At 34.7% G+C, this 20,885-nt stretch overlaps 1 protein-coding gene and 2 long non-coding RNA genes across 3 annotated transcripts; 2 read left to right on the top strand and 1 right to left on the bottom strand.

Moving 5' to 3' along the window:
* Positions 1–2,891: 2,891 nt before the first annotated feature.
* On the bottom strand, positions 2,892–3,817 carry LOC131640360 (uncharacterized). Its single transcript, XR_009295229.1, has 2 exons — positions 3,722–3,817; positions 2,892–3,548 (listed from the first exon to the last, which is right to left on the bottom strand). It is a non-coding gene; the product is annotated as an uncharacterized LOC131640360 (long non-coding RNA).
* A 4,345-nt stretch (positions 3,818–8,162) lies between these two features.
* Positions 8,163–13,653, top strand: LOC131640359 (probable potassium transporter 4). The gene is made up of 7 exons (XM_058910764.1): positions 8,163–8,246; positions 8,320–8,542; positions 9,612–9,833; positions 9,912–9,962; positions 13,023–13,244; positions 13,323–13,373; positions 13,595–13,653. The coding sequence occupies exons 1-7, from the start codon at positions 8,163–8,165 to the stop codon at positions 13,651–13,653; spliced, it is 912 nt and encodes a 303-aa protein (XP_058766747.1).
* Positions 13,654–14,723: 1,070 nt separating this feature from the next.
* On the top strand, positions 14,724–17,010 carry LOC131640362 (uncharacterized). Its single transcript, XR_009295231.1, has 3 exons — positions 14,724–14,991; positions 15,091–15,249; positions 16,738–17,010. It is a non-coding gene; the product is annotated as an uncharacterized LOC131640362 (long non-coding RNA).
* The last annotated feature ends 3,875 nt before the right edge of the window (positions 17,011–20,885 follow it).

Genomic DNA, 20,885 nt, shown 5'->3' with positions numbered 1-20,885 from the left:
TATGACAAAGTAACTGCATCAGTCCGTACTTCGTCACCTGAGGAGTCTTTTTCATCAAAGGATCTTCAATCAAATCATCGCCAATCTGAAGCGACCAGCACAGTTGGAACTCAAAGTTGTTAGGGGGAATAGTGGTTATTGCTTTCAATGTAGCCTTTTCCGCATAATTACCATTTCCAACTTTTGTAAATACTCCATGGAATCACGCCTTTAGCTGATTACCATCCTATTAAATAAATTTGAGCCTTGTGCCCATTTGTTTGCAATCTTTAATTTCTTTCAGCTTGCAAAATGACGCTTTAATTGTGTTATTCACTTTTGAAACAAAAAAAGAAAAAAAGTTTTAAATGAATTTACTTTTCTTTTTCAAATAAAAGCGAAATTTTCCTTTGAGTTGTGAACAACGGAAGGAACATCAGCAGTCGTCTCCATAGGATGAACAAAAGGATTCTCCCTGAAAAATTGTTGAGACAACGGTATTCTTGTCCCAGAAAAGAATTCTTGAAGCAATTATCCCTCGAGGAAAAGCACTTCTATCCCCAGTGAAGAAGGCCTTTTATCCCCAGTGAAGAGGATCTGTTATCCCCGGTGTCGAAGATTTTCCATCTCCAGTGAAGAAGTTCTTCCATCTCAAAAAATGCTTATCTTACCCAGAGAAGATTAAAGCACGCGACACCGTTCATCACCTGTGTTATCTACACCGTGTTGAAGAACATTTGCCAAGTATCTGGTTGTATTGCGACATCGGTCCCTCTCCAGTATACTTCTTTGTCTGTCGGTATTGTTAGCATGCATGCGACATTCATGACATTCATCATTCATACATATTTGCATCATTTATGCATCACTGCATTTTTCAAATGTCTGCCTAAAATCACTTGTTCAGGATATATCTATCCCAAAAAAAAAGAAAAAAAGCAAAAAAAGAAGAAAAGAAAAAGAAGAAAAGAAAAAGAAGAAAAGAAACATGTATGGGCGTGTCATCTCTCCAGTAGGTTGTCACCCATAAGCAGAAATAACATCTTCTTTCTCCAGTTCCCCACTGAGATCATTCCTCGTGGAAGAAGGTTGCTTTAGTTTCTCCTCTCAAAACAAAGGAGAAAATCCCCAGTTGAGTTCATTCCTCATGGGTACAAAGTTCTGTTTGACTGTTTCTTTCCAATTCATTCATGGTTAGAACTCTGTCTTTGCCAAAGATTCAAATTCCGATTCTCCAAATAGAGTCAAGAGAAAAACAGACAATAAGCAATAGCCTCATCATCTGAGCAGCTTATGTCTCTTCCAAAAGACTTTTTCCTCTCAAGGAAATCAACCATGAAGACCATTTGACAATCAGGGCCTTATTACTGTTCACAAGGCTGAATAACCAGTAATTCCCCTAACAAAGTCTCCAGGATCATTTTATCACTCGGCTGATAATTGATCATGTCTTCAAAACCACTATCACAAGGCTGGTAGTCGGTAACCTTTTGTTCTGGTTATATTATTAAACATGTCTATCACCAGGCTGATAGTCGGTAATATTAACCGAACCTTTGAAACTCTTTTACCTTGTCAAGTCTGTCACCATGCTGATAGTCGGTAACACAGTTTCATACCTTTCACCTTCGCATTATTAAACAGGTCTATCCCCATGCTGATAGTCGATAATGTCGATAGGTAAGCTTTTCTTACAAAGCTATCATTCCCAGGTGAAGCATACACTTGCTTTCCCGAAGGAAAAACAGATTCTCTTCCTAAAACGGATGGAGACATCCTTCCCGGTCTCTTCTCCCCAGTGGAGTCAGTTCTTGATATTCCCTCGGTAAAGATATCCTTGCATCATTCGCAATTTTGGTATCTTAGGTCCAAAATTCGCGTCTTCTGATATTTAAGTCTCTTCCACCCTATCAAAACGAAGATTTTCAATCTTCATGTCTCAGGTTGAAGAAACTTAAATAGGGGCATCTGTCATACCCCAATTTTTGACCTAAGATACCACCTCATATCATTGCATATGCATCATTTGCATCTCTAACAAAATTGCATAGCTTGTGTTTGCTACTTGTAACTCAGCAGGATTTAATCAGGAAATCACTCATCAGTACAAGTAACAATCAATTAGGGTTTTTGTTCTCCCTTCATCTCAAATGAATCATCTTCATCTACAATCAATATTTGGTCCTCAGAGATTCATTTCAACAAGCTCAAAGGCTCTGAATCGACTGAATTAGGGTTTTGACTGAAGATAGCATACTCCTGACTTCTGCTCAGGATTTGACCTAATGACTTGGGACATGACCTCAAGACCCCAAGTGCATCATTTTGACCTAATCCATTGGCTCAAGACATCTCCTACACAAAGATTGATCAACAGTGAAATTTCAAATCCTCAGATCAGGGTTTTGAACTATCAGAGACTGAAATCAGGGATCACATTTGGGAAACCCTAAAAATCCCCAGGAAGTCAATCAAAGGTTTCAATCATCTTCAAATAAAGTGTGCCATATCCATTTGTGTGATTCAAGAGTTTTGATTGGAATCTATTTCAAGATTTTGGCCTATGGATTCATCATGGTGAAGAATTGATTCATATGGATTATTTGAAAGTTGGTACAAGTTTGAAATAATTCACGGAAATTTCACCAAAATTGCAAGAAATATCTTTTAGTCCATTTGTTGAAAGATTATTTCAAGTATGGTTTAAAACCATAAATTCAAGAATTAAAAGTTCATTGGTGCAAGAACATTTTTCACATTACTTCAAGGACTTTTCTTTCAAGAATATCCAACATTCATGGTTCATACAAATTTATCCAAGATTCTAAAGGAAATTCAAGTGGAGTGTCTTTACATGAACAAATTCCAATTTTCAAATGAATTACAAAGGAACTTTATCTAAAGTTCAAGAATTACAAAATTCTATTCATTTTCAAGAATACAAGTTCATACAATTTTAAAGTTGGAATGAATTGGAAATTACAAGAAAAAAGAGAAAAACTACAAAGACATTCTTGAAGACTTTCTTCAATCTTCAAATCTCCATTCTTGGAATTCAAGTTTCTTCATTCTTTCTTCAAAGAATACTCATGTCACATGAAAAAAAAAAGAAACAAAAAGGGGTGAGATTAGCAAAAAGTCCAATAAAAGAAATAATTCAAAAAGAAGAGATAATTCAAGACAAAAAGGAATCAAAGAGAGATTTTTCTTCCACTTGCATGATTCATATCATAAGAAATATCTTTGCATAATGACATGGAGAATATTCTTATTCTTATTCTTATTTTCTCAATGATTACAATCTTGCCAATCAAGTTAATTTTTATGCCAAACACATCCTAAGCTTTTCCTATAAATAGAGGTGTTCTCTTCATTGCAAATCACACCAAAGCAACCTTAACTATTTGCTTTCTCACTTCTCTCATAATTTTCAAGTTTCTTAGTCCCATAGTTTGAAAAGGAGTGAAGAAGTTGTTCATACCTTGGTTGAGAGTTCTAACTTGAAGTTCATCTTCAAGTCTTGAAGCAAAGTTCAAAGAGAGGTGGTGGCACCACCTTCATCAAAAAGCCTACAACAAGTTCAAAAAAGAGATTGTTAGTAACAACAATTAATAGTTGTTTCAAACAATTATTCAAAGTTTGTTCATCTTCAAGAATCCAAAATTCAACAATTCAACATAAAAATTCAGCATCATAACAAGAGATTCACAGCCTAATTTCTAGAAACAGAGTCGTTACATACCTTCAACAATGATCCGGCAAAAATCTCCTTGCCGTAGGTAAGTCTTCTACACTCTCGGTCTTAAAATTATTGTTGTTGTGAACTTTAGCTTTCCTGTAACACAAAAATCACCAGAAACACATAAAGCTTGAATTTGCTATAACTGAAATTGCAGAATCTTCTCTATAAATTAAGCTTAATACACCAGAATTAACTCCAATATTTCAGTTGATTCATCATAAGAAAATCGCACAAAAAAAACATTTTACGGTTCTGTTTTTTTAGCTTTGAGTCTGAAGGTGAATAACAGTGGTGTTGTGTTTGGGGTTTAACTGAACGATTAAGAGCTGAGAGAAACATACCTGGATTTTTGCTTCATAGTCTACTTCCATAGTCGCCGTGAGCCAAGGTCGAGAGAGATTTTCAGGTTGTTGTTCACCGTGAGAAGAGGTTGTTGTTGTCTGTTGTTTCTCAAGCAGAGAGAACTCGAGAGGGAAAGAGAGAACCACCGAGCGAGAGAGACTGTGAGCTCGAGAGAGAGAGACCGCAAAATCAGAGAAAGAGCGATGTTGTTGTTATTCCGCGAGAGATGAACACCGAGAGAGAGAACCGCGAGAAGAGAATCACGAGTGAGAGAGAAGGCTTCGGTTGTTGTTGATCACTAGAGAGCGTGAGAGAGACAGTAGCGAAAGAGAGTGAATCGTGGGGGGAAGTTTGAGATTGCTGGTTTTTGTTCTGTTCCTCCATTTTTTTTCTTTTCAAGAACGAGTGAGAAAGAAAAGGGGCGCTTCTGCCTCCTTCTTTTGCTTCATAGGGTTTTCAAAACCCAGCTCCCTTGTTTACAAGAGTTGGGCGGATCCGGGTCACCTGACCCGACCCGGTCCGGTCCACTCTTTTATTTTTAATTCAGCTTCTCTCATTTGGGCCATGCACCTCCAATCTGAGTTTTAGCACCCCTGGCCCAAGGTTTTAGTTCTTTTTTTTATAATTTTCTTTAAAAGATTGTTTTATATAAAAAGGTTTAGTATTTTAATTTTTAGTATAAGATTTTAATTTTCTTTTATAATCTTTATTAAAAACTCCAAAAAATATATTAGATACATATTTTTATTTATGTTTCTAATTATTTTCTTCTTCTCATAAAAAACAACAAAAAATACATTAGATGCATATTTATGTTTATGTTTCTAACTATTTTCTTTCTTTTGATGAAAAAAACACAAAAAATATCTTTTCTTAGATTAATTTCATTTGAATTTGATATTTTCATATTATTTTGTGTAATTAATCATTTAAGTTTCTATTTGATTATTATTGCACATTTTACTTGAATTTTCTCACTTCATCCAAGACTTCGAGATTATTTCTCTATTGTCTTTTGGATTTGTCTGTTTGTTTGGTCTTCCATTTGCTGTAGAAATCCATAAACAATTACTGGATGATCAAAGAATGCTGTAAGCTGTGAGATTATTCGACGTTCTATTCTGCTGGTGTGGATGCTTAACATCTGTTGAGATCCCAATTTATTCCAAGCACATCACTTGAAGATCACGGTAACACCTCAAATTCAGAAATCTGATTTCTCATTCTTCGAGGTAAGCCTAAAACTCAATCAACTGTTTTCACAACAGTAATCAATTCATTTTCAAAAACATTCAAATCATTTTCAAAACCATCCACCCTGTTTTATGAAAATAAAACAGGGGCCTCTCGAATATTAGAGAGTGTAAGTCCCATTTCTTTTCTTTTTGTACAGTTTTCAAAACAATAAAACTTCTTAACAAAATCTTTTCAAACAATTTTCAAATCATTTTCAAAACAACAAAACTTCAAATGATTCAAACTTTTCAAATATACCATGGGCCTCCATGTAGGTATAAGTCCCAAGCCCTTTTGTACATACCCACTCAAGTACATGAAATTAGGTATTTCATTGTGCGCCTTTTGTACATATCTCAATCAATCTATTTTTTTTAACTTTGAATAACAAACCAAAAATGAAGGTTTTCTTTAAATCTTCCCAAAAATATACCATGGGCCTCCATGTAGGTATAAGTCCCAAGCCCCTTTGTAAATACCTGTTTACATAGTTGTTGAATAAACTCAATGGGCCTCTCCCCGAGTATGAGTCCCGAGCCCTGTGTATACAAATGGATCATGCTTACAGGTATATTTCCTTCATAAACTCCATTATATACACACACTTTGTCATATATATAACTGTTCATATCTGTTCATGTACTTGTTCATATTTGTTCGTACTTGTTCATACTTGTGATTGTGTTATATGCTTATTCAACTTAGTACAACACTAGGTTCCCCATAGCCTCCTATTGGGCTTCGTGCAAAGAATCTTCACTAGTTTAGGTTAGGACATAGAGTATGGTTTCCCGGTGAAATCGCTCTAAGAGCTCAAACCAACTATACCATGCCTCCCCTTGGGCTTTGTACAAACGAGTGACCCTCCCATAGCCTCCTCTTGGGCTTACAATGCAAGGACCCTGGATTGTCCCTCCCATAGCCTCCTCTTGGGCTTACAATGCAAGGACCCTCGGATAGCCTCCTCTTGGGCTTCGTACAAGGACCCACGGGCTTCTTATAAGCATCCCCAATATCCAAATCAAATACCCTAGGAGATTAGACATTTTTCATCTCTATGCTAGGAGTATCTCTTATATATCATCACAAACAATCAATCAATCAAACTTTTTTGCCACAAGGCTGGCTAATCAATCAAACCGTTTTGCCACCGTACTGGCTGATTAATCAAAGTTTTTGTCACAAGGCTGACTTCATTGAAACTTTTGCCACGAGGCTGGCTGATTAATCAAAACTTTTTGTCACAAGGCTGACTTCATTGAAAGTTTTTGCCACAAGGCTGGTTAAACAAACAAAAAATCAAACAGATGTATGTGATGATATAGATTAGATACATCTAGCATTTAGACGACATTTGTCTATTTTCCTTTGCTTCCACTAGCATAAGTGGGAACTACGATTGCTCTGACTTTCTCAACATCCCTTTGAGAATACGTAGGCACAAGGTCGATCCTTGGCGAGCAAAACAAAACAAAAAAAACCATTCAAACCTTAGCACCCGTAGACCCGAGCTACAGATGCTCTGATTCCCTCTAGGGGATATGTATGCAGAGGATCGCGATGATCTTTGCGAGCATAATCAAACAAACACCTTAGGTCCCACCTATTTCACAAAAACCTCTCAATAACATGGAATGAAAAACAAAGCAAAGAAACCTATAGAGTACTATAGATACGTTGGGTGCTAATACCTTCCCTTCGTATAACCAACCCTCTTACCCAAGATCTCCCCCCACTTTTAGGTTATTGCAGCTTTTTTCCTTTTCCTCCTTTGGAAATAATAAAAAGTTTGGTCGGTACAAAAGAAAAATCATTTTTATGAGCACTCGAGCCCAAAGAAGGCATCAGGTGTCTCATCCCAAAAAAGAGGAACAAAACGGTTTTTCGCCCGCGACACATACATATCCAATATGCTTTATTGATAAATTTCTGTTATAATTGATGATGTGATGTTACAATATTCCATACATTGAATTTAATATATTAGTATTTTATTATAATTGATGATGTGATGTTACAATATTCCATACATTGAGTTTAATATATTAGTATACGCAATTACAAATATTCTAAGGTGGATTAAATTTTAAAAAATTGATATTCTTATATTAAAAGATATACTACATCTTATTTAGTGGTCACCATTAAGATGAACATTTTTTATTAAAAAATTAATAATTTGTTTTAAAAAAATAATTCTTTTTTTAATTAAAGAAGATCGATATAAAAATTGTGTAAGTAATTAACTTTATTATTCAATTAATCACTATTTTTCCCTTCATTATTTATACTATTAAAAATTACTTTAATATCTAAGCGCTTATTAATCAACTTTGTCATTTATTAACCAACATTTTAAATTTTATTAATTAATTTTATTTTATTATTAAAAATTATTTTTAATATCTAATAGTTTATTAACCTAATTCAATATTTCATTAATCAAAACCATCCACTTTATTAATCAAATTGATTTTAGAACAATAAATTATTTTTAATATCTAAATATTTATTAACTAAAATATAAATTATATTTAACATCTATTTAAATTCAATTAATCAATTTTATATTACTACAATTCATGTATGGTTCAAGGGCAATATTCATACAACTTTTCATGTCACTGTATACTATTTATGATGTATATCATGAACAGTGAATTTAGGTGTACGGAATGACCTTAAAATAGTATTGGAAATAAATTTAATATATTATATAGATGGGTGGGCAACAAATGAAGTCCTATATATACTGAGTTATTGGAGTTGGAATAGTTGCATTGCTATATTCACTTGGAGAAGAGTGAGTAGTGTTTGGTGACTACTAAGTTTAGTCTTCGTTTAGTTTTCTGAGTTTGGCTCCATGGATGACCATAATCTCAATCCTCCTTCCTCAAACGATGCTGTCCTCAACGTTCCTGGTCCTTATCCATGTATTCAACAACAGGTTCGTATTCATTTACTTAGCTTTTTTTTTCTAGCCTATTATTACTATGAATCATTCAAACAATGCATTGCAGGGAAAGGGGAAACAGGGCAATATAGTCCTTGCATACAAGAGTTTAGGTGTGGTTTTCGGAGCTCTCGTCACTAATCCGCTTTTCGTTTACCCTTCAATGCATCTGAGTTCTCCAACTGAAGAGGACTATTTGGGACTTTATAGTATTATGTTCTGGAGCCTCACTCTCATTAGTCTTGTTAAGTACGCTAACATTGCCATCAAAGCTGATGATCATGGCGAAGGTAGCTTACCTCACTTACCTTTAACTTATGAAACACATACTCAGACACGAACACCACAACACGATATGATATGAAGACTCCGACTTTGATAATATTAAAAACATAGGATATCAAAATCGCCACATATATCAAAATATTTTAATAAAAATTAGTGTATTTAATTTTTCATTAATAATATTCTTTCAATACATACAAAAATATCCAAAGATGTGAAAGGTACATTTAAAAAACAATTATTTTTTTAAAGACTTTTCATAAGTCTTGAAATTGAAACAATGAAATATATTTTTTTAAGACACTTTGACTTTTCGGGTCTGATTATTGGTGTTGTGGCCTATGTGGCATCAAGATTTTTGTGTGATCTAATTAATTTATGCTTATTTTAGTGTTATGTCTTGTTTTATTTTTATTTTTTTATAAGAAATGATTATATTATTGTCAGTATTAGGGGTACTCAAACCCGCTTACAAAATAACGATAACAAAGTTTAGATAAAGAAAAATTGTTAACCAATTAAACTTAATTGAGATAAAACAAAAAACTTTTGTGGAATTCATAAAAGTTACAATTAATTTATGTTTTGTTGTGTCAGCTGTATTTGTCAGTTTTGTGTTACAACTAGGTTTATGTTGCATTTTAATAGCTCTGTAGTTTCAGGTTGGAGGCCACTAGAATTGATTATAGAGGTGACTAAAATTGATTATAGAGGTGTAAAATTGATTTGACATGTTTAATTATCATCGAGTACAATTAATTTTGCTTTTGGATTTGACTCTAATATGAAGTTATGATTTATAGTTTTTCATTTTTAAACCCGGTGAAATTTATAGTTCAAACTTACTTTTAATATAAAAATCACTCAATCAATTCTAGGGATAGAAATCACATATTATAACTAAAATCAATTTAGAAAACAAAATCAATTCTACTTTTAATAAAATAAACACCTCAAAATCATGCCAAATTAATTTTACAACTCAAGAATTAATTCTAAATCTTTTAAAAGCAAAAGCAAATCCAAATCCAAATCCAAATATACTAATAATAAAGAATTTCTATTTCATTGTAGGAGGGACATTTGCTCTATATTCTTTACCTTGTAGACATCTCAATATTGGGTTCTTCTCTCCCAAACAGGTGGGTTTGAACTCACCTAGGGTTACTGAATCACAGACTTGGCTTGCTAAGTTGTTGAAAAATAGCTTCGTTGCAAGAAGGCTTTTGATTTTCCTTAGAATGATGGGTACGTGTATGCTTGTTGGTGATGGTGTACTCACACCTGCCATTTCAGGTTTGTGAATATTTGTTTTTGGTCTCTTTGAAATGTGGTTTTATTTGGGTTAATTTGTGGATTTGTTTATCTTCTCAGTCTTGGCAGCAATGGATGGCGTTAGAGCCCCTTTTCCTTCCTTTAACAAAAGTAAGTAGTCACTTGCAACTACAATCTTTTTATAGCCTGTGTGTTGTTTTTACTCCCAGGCCATTATTTAAGTAGGTTTTGACGTATGACAACTTTCACCAAATATATGCAATTAAGAAATTTCCTTTCTTGCTCAGATTGTGTTCAAGTATTGTGTAGGATCCCGTCCTGAACGCTTACTGTTAGAACAATGTTCAACGTTATGATAACTATTTGGTTAGGAAACTGTAGCAAGGGGAAATCGACCATGCATTATCCCCGAACAAATGCCGGTGTATAGAAAAAATGGACAATAAAGTACCCCTACAATGTCAATTTTTGTTTTAGTATATCTTGTGCACAAGTTCTTCGCGCCATTTAGTATTTTCCTTATTGTTATTGTTTACTGGATACCAACTTAGGATGAGTAGCTTGTGACCATCATACTCATTTAAATGATTTGACTAACACAGTTCTGTGCATGTTTGATATAAATAATAATATAAATAATTAACTTTTCATCTTACAAATCACTACCAATACAATACATATTTAATATAATTGAATTTATATAATTATTATCATTTTACAATTAAATAATTGATTTAAAATTTATATGTATTCTTAAATATATTTTATATCATATAAACATGTGCCAACATACATATCCAATATGCTTTATTGATAAATTTCTGTTATAATTGATGATGTGATGTTACAATATTCCATACATTGAATTTAATATATTAGTATTTTGTTATAATTGATGATGTGATGTTACAATATTCCATACATTGAATTTATTATATTAGTATACGCAATTACAAATATTCTAAGGTGGATTAAATTTTAAAAAATCGATATTCTTATATTAAAAGATATACTACATCTTATTTAGTGGTCACCATTAAGATGAACATTTTTTATTAAAAAATTAATAATTTGTTTTAAAAAAATAATTTTTTTTTTAATTAAAGAAGATCGATATAAAAATTGTGTAAGTAATTAACTTTATTATTCAATTAATCAATATTTTTCCCTTCATTATTTATACTATTAAAAATTACGTTAATATCTAAGCGCTTATTAATCAACTTTGTCATTTATTAACCAACATTTTAAATTTTATTAATTAATTTTATTTTATTATTAAAAATTATTTTTAATATCTAATAGTTTATTAACCTAATTCAATATTTCATTAATCAAAACCTTCCACTTTATTAATCAAATTGATTTTAGAACAATAAATTATTTTTAATATCTAAATATTTATTAACTAAACTATAAATTATATTTAACATCTATTTAAATTCAATTAATCAATTTTATATTACTACAGTTCATGTATGGTTCAAGGGCAATATTCATACAACTTTTCATGTCACTGTATACTATTTATGATGTATATCATGAACAGTGAATTTAGGTGTACGGAATGACCTTAAAATAGTATTGGAAATAAATTTAATATATTATATAGATGGGTGGGCAACAAATGAAGTCCTATATATACTGAGTTATTGGAGTTGGAATAGTTGCATTGCTATATTCACTTGGAGAAGAGTGAGTAGTGTTTGGTGACTACTAAGTTTAGTCTTCGTTTAGTTTTCTGAGTTTGGCTCCATGGATGACCATAATCTCAATCCTCCTTCCTCAAACGATGCTGTCCTCAACGTTCCTGGTCCTTATCCATGTATTCAACAACAGGTTCGTATTCATTTACTTAGCTTTTTTTTTTCTAGCCTATTATTACTATGAATCATTCAAACAATGCATTGCAGGGAAAGGGGAAACAGGGCAATATAGTCCTTGCATACAAGAGTTTAGGTGTGGTTTTCGGAGCTCTCGTCACTAATCCGCTTTTCATTACCCTTCAATGCATCTGAGTTCTCCAACTGAAGAGGACTATTTGGGACTTTATAGTATTATGTTCTGGAGCCTCACTCTCATTGGTCTTGTTAAGTACGCTAACATTGCCATCAAAGCTGATGATCATGGCGAAGGTAGCTTAACTCACTTACCTTTAACTTATGAAACACATACTCAGACACGAACACCACAACACGATATGATATGAAGACTCCGACTTTGATAATATTAAAAACATAGGATATCAAAATCACCACATATATCAAAATATTTTAATAAAAATTAGTGTATTTAATTTTTCATTAATAATATTCTTTCAATACATACAAAAATATCCAAAGATGTGAAAGGTACATTTAAAAAACAATTTTTTTTTAAAGACTTTTCATAAGTCTTGAAATTAAAACAATGAAATATACTTTTTTAAGACACTTTGACTTTTCGGGTCTGATTATTGGTGTTGTGGCCTATGTGGCATCAACATTTTTGTTTGATCTAATTAATTTATGCTTATTTTAGTGTTATGTCCTGTTTTATTTTTATTTTTTTTATAAGAAATGATTATATTATTGTCAGTATTAGGGGTACTCAAACCCGCTTACAAAATAACGATAACAAAGTTTAGATAAAGAAAAATTGTAAACCAATTAAACTTAATTGAGATAAAACAAAAAACTTTTGTGGAATTCATAAAAGTTACAATTAATTTATGTTTTGTTGTGTCAGCTGTATTTGTCAGTTTTGTGTTACAACTAGGTTTATGTTGCATTTTAATAACCCTGTAGTTTCAGGTTGGAGGCCACTAGAATTGATTATAGCGGTGACTAAAATTGATTATAGAGGTGTAAAATTGATTTGACATGTTTAATTATCATCGAGTACAATTAATTTTGCTTTTGGATTTGATTCTAATATGAAGTTATGATTTATAGTTTTTCATTTTTAAACCCAGTGAAATTTATAGTTCAAACTTACTTTTAATATAAAAATCACTCAATCAATTCTAGGGATAGAAATCACATATTATAACTAAAATCAATTTAGAAAACAAAATCAATTCTACTTTTAATAAAATAAACACCTCAAAATCATGCCAAATTAATTTTACAACTCAAGAATTAATTCTAAATCTTTCAAAAGCAAAAGCAAATCCAAATCCAAATCCAAATCCAAATATACTAATAATAAAGAATTTCTATTTCATTGTAGGAGGGACATTTGCTCTATATTCTTTACTTTGTAGACATCTCAATATTGGGTTCTTCTCTCCCAAACAGGTGGGTTTGAACTCACCTAGGGTTACTGAATCACAGACTTTGCTTGCTAAGTTGTTCAAAAATAGCTTCGTTGCAAGAAGGCTTTTGATTTTCCTTAGAATGATGGGTACGTGTATGCTTGTTGGTGATGGTGTACTCACACCTGCCATTTCAGGTTTGTGAATATTTGTTTTTGGTCTCTTTGAAATGTGGTTTTATTTGGGTTAATTTGTGGATTCGTTTATCTTCTCAGTCTTGGCAGCAATGGATGGCGTTAGAGCCCCTTTTCCTTCCTTTAACAAAAGTAAGTATTCACTTGCAACTACAATCTTTTTATAGCCTGTGTGTTGTTTTTACTCCCAGGCCATTATTTAAGTAGGTTTTGACGTATGACAACTTTCACCAAATATATGCAATTAAGAAATTTCCTTTCTTGCTCAGATTGTGTTCAAGTATTGTGTAGGATCCCGTCCTGAACGCTTACTGTTAGAACAATGTTCAACGTTATGATAACTATTTGGTTAGGAAACTGTAGCAAGGGGAAATCGACCATGCATTATCCCCGAACAAATGCCGGTGTATAGAAAAAATGGACAATAAAGTACCCCTACAATGTCAATTTTTGTTTTAGTATATCTTGTGCACAAGTTCTTCGCGCCATTTAGTATTTTCCTTATTGTTATTGTTTACAGGATACCAACTTAGGATAAGTTGCTTGTGACCATCATACTCATTTAAATGATTTGACTAACACAGTTCTGTGCATGATTGATATAAATAATAATATAAATAATTAACTTTTCATCTTACAAATCACTACCAATACAATACATATTTAATATAATTGAATTTATATAATTATTATCATTTTACAATTAAATAATTGATTTAAAATTTATATGTATTCTTAAATATATTTTATATCATATAAACATGTGCCAACATACATATCCAATATGCTTTATTGATAAATTTCTGTTATAGTTGATGATGTGATGTTACAATATTCCATACATTGAATTTAATATATTAGTATTTTATTATAATTGATGATGTGATGTTACAATATTCTATACATTGAATTTAATATATTAGTATACGCAATTACAAATATTCTAAGGTGGATTAAATTTTAAAAAATTGATATTCTTATATTAAAAGATATACTACATCTTATTTAGTGGTCACCATTAAGATGAACATTTTTTATTAAAAAATTAATAATTTGTTTTAAAAAAATAATTTTTATTAATTTTTTTTAATTAAAGAAGATCGATATAAAAATTGTGTAAGTAATTAACTTTATTATTCAATTAATCAATATTTTTCCCTTCATTATTTATACTATTAAAAATTACTTTAATATCTAAGCGTTTATTTATCAACTTTGTCATTTATTAACCAACATTTTAAATTTTATTAATTAATTTTATTTTATTATTAAAAATTATTTTTAATATCTAGTAGTTTATTAACCTAATTCAATATTTCATTAATCAAAACCTTCCACTTTATTAATCAAATTGATTTTAGAACAATAAATTATTTTTAATATCTGTAATATCCCGATCTTTTGACACCGATAATTATCATTTAAATGAGTAAATGGTAATTAGAGAGAGATCATTGGTCTTATTCCCTATTAATCTAAAGAATGGTTATTAGAAGAATTAGTGGAGTGATTAGAGACAAAGAGGATTGGTTAGAATGGAACTAAATGGCATTGTTGTAAATAAGGTTAAGTTGGAAGGCATCATGGACTTATCTAATGCTTGCATGTGGACATAAAGGACATTAGATTTAATTGCATGAACTTAGGGGGTTGTTTGGCTTGCAAATCAGAATTTGGAAACAAGAAAGGAAGAAGAACTCATGAAGCAAGTTCCATTTTCGCAACTATTGGTACAGCTCCACTAAATCAGGTATATCTCTCTGCTCGTAAATCCGATTGAGCTGATTCTGGTCCCGTTGGAAAGCTAACGAATTTCTCTTTGATTTGCACCTATGGTTCCCGTTCATAGCTTCTGTTTTGGAGGAGAAAACTGACCTTGAAGTTGTGTCAGTTATGCTGAATGTGTGTTATGGAGAGCTACGAATTTCTTGCTAATGGAGATGGAAGTTTGAGTAAGATAAGAGTTCAAAGGCTGCATTAACACCATCTAAACCTCTATTAATCCAAGGTGAGTCCTTAGTTAGAGACTTTGGGGAAAATTATGGGAATTGCATGTTTGGGGTTTAGGGATTGTGAGATAAATCCATGAAATTCTTGATGCTAAAACAAGCTATGTGATAATTGTTGTTTGTTTGTGATGCATATTACTGTTATATGTTGTAATTTGACACATGCAGGTGGATTCTAGGGGTTAGAATACCCCCATAGCGGAACTGGTGCGTTCTGCATTTTTCTGATTCTGCTATGGTCCGCTAAGCGGGCTAAGGCCGCTTCGCGGATGATGAACATTTTACCAGAAAATCGCGAGTCCGCTAAGCGGACGTGAGGCCGCTAAGCGGAAGATGCTGTTTGTGGAAAAATAAAATATCGCGAATCCGCTAAGCGGACAGGAGCCGCTAAGCGGAAGATGCTGATTGCAGAATTCTGTTTCTTACCCCTTGAGTGCAGTTCTGGTTTTCATTCGTAATCGGACTCCTCCCTTATTGTTTATGCGTACCTGTTGGTAGTAGGTGACGCTGTTAAGTATTTAATTTCAATACTTCCATTTGATTATTTGGAAATTGTGAATTATGCGTGATTTGAATGTGATAGTGTAACTATCATTATTTGTTCCTTAATGCTTGATGAATGCAATGTGATGGAACATGGAAATGTGGTGATATCCAAATGTTTTGGTTAAACATTCGGATTGAATTGTCTTATGACCTTACGCTTGTTGTGTGTGCGTATGCTTGAATCGAAGTGACCGGGGGCTAGATTGGGATATACCTCTTACTATGAAGTCAAGGTATTTTCCCGGACCATGGAGTCCGTAGAATAGTCCGATGATGTGATCAAAGGTCGCGCACCTGAGCTACCGTTGCAGTGTGCTCGTGAGTTTCCGTACGGGGTTTTACTCACTTGGCGTTAACACACTTGCGTGCTCGGTATGGTGGGATTATGTGGCCACGTAGGCCAATACATTTTCGGTAACTCACCTCTAGTGAAGTCATGTAGACTACTACTAGGCTTTCGCCCGGTGGGCTCATGCGTCAAGATGGCGGTTCGGAACTTGGTGTTAACACACGTGCGTAAAGGTGGTTACCGGGACAATGACGCCATTTCGGCTAATGTCATCTCGCGGCCAGATAGGCTTGTGCGAACCCGCTTAACTACTCTTGCAGTGTGCTTGTACGAGTCTCTTGACAATAGGCATGGGTGAACCCATCGAGGGTGCGTTCATTCTATAATCTAGTCGAGGTTTGTAACGACTTCTGGATTCCCCGTACATGGGTATGGGTTTTAGCATACTTGTTTGTCGATACTTGTGTATGATGAGTCCTATGGTGGACGATTCCTTGTTTTCTCCGTACTTGTACCGGATGTGAGGATAACCCCGAATCAATGGTGGATTCGGTTTTGATGCATGTACCCTGTAGATCTGAGTGGACCCATAGGATAGGAGGACTCACTGAGATTTAGTAATCTCACCCCAATCAACTTTTATTTTTTTCAGGTGCAGTTTAGTAGCTTTTGATAGATAGCAGGTTCGGATTTATGGCTTGAAGTGGTGTTGGCTCGAAGACCTCGTCAGATCTCTCTTTCCGCTGTTCAGATCCATTGAAGACATATGTTTTGAAATTCTTGTTAGAATTTCATGTTGTATTGTATTATGGATCTTTCTATATCTATAGCTTTTGTATGTATTCAATATCAATTTTAATGTTTCATGCATAATATACTAGTCAATTATGTATGGGCTGTTACAGTTGGTATCAGAGCTGGTTGATTCTCGGCCGAGCCATGAGACATCACTAGAAATTCCTTTCCTCCTCACATGTGTGCGTTGCTAGCCTGATTTTACTAGTATCTCATTCAGTCATTGAACTTGATCAACTCATCGACTGAGTGTGGGACGGTAGAATTACGGCAGAGCCGCCACGAGGACTCGTAAACCTGTAAGTGCTGTGAACCCAAGTAGTTGGAGTGGGACGAGTAATGGATTGTTTGGACGATGTAAGTGGAGAATATTGGAGTCGTCAAGTTTAAGGAGAGCGGTTGATGTGAAGTAGTGATACCCGGACTATCAAGGTGTGGATCGAGACAACTAGAACTCACAAGATTTTGATTGGACGGAGTGAAACTTTCTCTAAGTCTTGGTAACAGCAAGGGAAATCCAGTAAGGATTGAGATAGGGCCTTGTAAGTGAGATTCTCCGAAGGTGTTGAGCTGGGATTTATTAGGATTCAGTACTGATGATGCTGCCGGTGTTAGGTGTGGCTGGTGAGCCGATAGGACAGAATAACCCTTGGAAGCGCGGATAGAGGAGTCAGACCTTTCTGATTACGCTGGCATGGACAGTAATTGGATGGACGGAGTATTGGATCCTGATTCAACTTGGTGTATCTTAGACGAAAGTGGTTACCTATTAAAGGTTGGTGGAATGTACGAGTGTGGTAACTTACGATTGGGCGAGGCTTGAATACCCAGTCGATAGAAGAGGATGTGTATTTCTGTTCTTATCATTTTATGTTTAGGTTCTAGAACTACGCTAGATGGAATATGAAATGATGTAGAAGTGTGATTCGAAGGACTTGAGGAACAATGAGCCTATTGGAAGCCTGTTCAGATACTTGTCGGTTGTGACTTTAGGATACGCGTGGAGATCATTATACGCCACTGAGGTAGGTTACCTAGATACATGGCCTCGGAGTTGGACCACCATGTTGGTACTACCAAACGGGTATAATGCCGCAGTATCGCTATTGTGCACAAGATGCGTGAGTCATCCTTTTTCCGACATGTGTGGGACAAAGGTGATCTGGAGCTCAAGGCAGAATTCTGAATTGGCACTCGTGAGATGCAGATTCAGACTCTCATAAGGTATGTGGGATAAGGATCCATACGTCGCGCTCGATAGTAGAGGAATAACTAGGCAGACGATGGTGAAATGGATCAAGATCCAATACTATACTTATGGAGACTCTGAGTGATCGTGATTCCGTGGGTTAATATCAGATTGTACCTTGGGGATGTTCTTGTTTCGTGAAGTGTTAAGTTGGCAATGTTGCATGAGTGTCTAGAGTGGGACTCATGTGCGGTCATGATATCCTGGTCAGCATGGAGTGTGGCTATGAGAGGATTGTTATATCAGTAAGTCGCACGAGTTATCATAGGTGATACTACGCTAAGAGAATGAAGGTGTCTGGTTGGGTAGAAGTTGCGTAAAACTGCTAGAGTTATCATGAGCTGGAGTACGTTCTTGAAGGGTTTATTATACCAGTTAAGCAACAAGACTTGTTGGAAGGGAAAACGTAGCAGTTGTACGCTGTGGAAATCAGTGACAAGGAAGAACCTCTGAGTCAGTGAGTATTTGGGTTTCAATGTCTTGAGATCGAAATGTGAGCCTAAATTGTGATAGATGGATCTAATCTGAAATGATAGAGTAACTAGAGACTTGGTTCTGGGGAATACGCAACTTCGAGGAGTTGTAGTCGGCGATGGATGTATATGGATTCCTGGCACATGTTGTATTTGGACAGCTGTAGATAAGGAATTATTGTGTATTAATGGAAACTAACTGAACTACGGATATAGCGTAACTCAAAGGATTTCAAGGTGTGTGAATTGTTGGAATCAGAGTAGCGCAACAGATCGAGGAAGAACCGAATAAGTCTGAGGTAGGAATGAACGGACTAATTGTAGGATCTTCTCTTGGGATGGAAGTATCTTCCCAAGAGGAAACCGTCGAAGCAGCATTTCGTTTTGTCACGAGAGATACCGACAGTGGGCCAAATTGGGAAGAGACCTTGTGGATGACATGTGATCCGATGTTCGTAGATCATCAGTTGAACTTGTAAGCATCAAGAGTTGGACATAGTATCGTGATTGCCGGAATGCTGGAGGCTAGTGAAGACATTCAGCTGGCACAAGTTCTTTGTGGTTAAGCCTTGTGCACTATGATTGTGCAGGAAGACTTGGGAAATGATTACAGGTCAGCCGTTGAATTTCACCTCTCATCAGTATAATCTTATGTGAGGTTGTCAAATGTCAAGGCTATAGTTGCAAGATGCTACGCTATCATGGATTGCGGTGATGACTGATACGTCTAGAACTGAGGCGAGAGTTAAGTAAGGAGATTCAGTTGTATAAGTAAGGGGTAAACTTGAGACAACCATCCTAACATTTTGGAAACCAGAAGTTAAGACCAAGATAATTGGCTAACGCCTAACATCATTGTATGGACTTTGGTGGAGAATAATTTGAAGCGTCGCCATAGAACGGAATATTGTGACAAGAATGCTTGGATGGGAAGTAATTCAAGGAGCCTGAGTGAATCAATAAGTGTGTTGGACAAGGGTGAACACAATAGAGTTTGAACAGCAGATATCCAATATGAGTGGATTACTAGGGTTTCTGAAGTTCTGGGGATTCCGTGCAGAGCAGTAAAGGTCAAGGACCCTGGAAGGATATTTCCCAAGGTATGTCAAGATGAAGTATCTGAATAGATGTGTTGCTTGACGGTTAAGGTTTCTAATCATGTATAGTGGGACGCAAGTATTTTGGCAGATTAAGTTTCTTCGTATGGAACGACCATCAGACAGAGTAGTGAAATTATCTAAACAGGAGTGTGAGTAACATTCTTTCCCTTGGTTGGATAGATATGAGGGGTTGATTTTCATGGTGAACAGAAGGAATTCGAGGACGAATTCTAATTAAGGAGGGGAGAATGTAATATCCCGATCTTTTGACACCGATAATTATCATTTAAATGAGTAAATGGTAATTAGAGAGAGATCATTGGTCTTATTCCCTATTAATCTAAAGAATGGTTATTAGAAGAATTAGTGGAGTGATTAGAAACAAAGAGGATTGGTTAGAATGGAACTAAATGACATTGTTGTAAATAAGGTTAAGTTGGAGGGCATCATGGACTTATCTAATGCTTGCATGTGGACATAAAGGAAATTAGATTTAATTGCATGAACTTAGGGGGTTGTTTGGCTTGCAAATCAGAATTTGGAAACAAGAAAGGAAGAAGAACTCATGAAGCAAGTTCCATTTTCGCAACTATTGGTACAACTCCACTAAATCAGGTATATCTCTCTGCTCGTAAATCCGATTGAGCTGATTCTGGTCCTGTTGGAAAGCTAACAAATTTCTCTTCGATTTACACCTATGGTTCGCGTTCATAGCTTCTATTTTGGAGGAGAAAACTGACCTTGAAGTTGTGTCAGTTATGCTGAATGTGTGTTATGGAGAGCTACGAATTTCTTGCTAATGGAGATGGAAGTTTGAGTAAGATAAGAGTTCAAAAGCTGCATTAACACCATCTAAACCTCTATTAATCCAAGGTGAGTCCTTAGTTAGAGACTTTGGGGAAAATTATGGGAATTGCATGTTTGGGGTTTAGGGATTGTGAGATAAATCCATGAAATTCTTGATGCTAAAACATGCTATGTGATAATTGTTGGTTGTTTGTGATGCATATTACTGTTATATGTTGTAATTTGACACATGCAGGTGGATTCTAGGGGTTAGAATACCCCCATAGCTGAACTGGTGCATTCTGCATTTTTCTGATTCTGCTATGGTCCGCTAAGCGGGCTAAGGCCGCTTAGCGGATGATGAACATTTTTCCAGAAAATCGCGAGTCCGCTAAGC

This window comes from Vicia villosa, unplaced genomic scaffold, assembly GCF_029867415.1.
Source record: "Vicia villosa cultivar HV-30 ecotype Madison, WI unplaced genomic scaffold, Vvil1.0 ctg.003077F_1_1, whole genome shotgun sequence".
Lineage (NCBI taxonomy): Eukaryota > Viridiplantae > Streptophyta > Magnoliopsida > Fabales > Fabaceae > Vicia > Vicia villosa.
The sequence above is the reverse complement of the archived record's forward strand: the minus strand, read 5'-3'. Positions and strand labels throughout refer to the sequence as shown.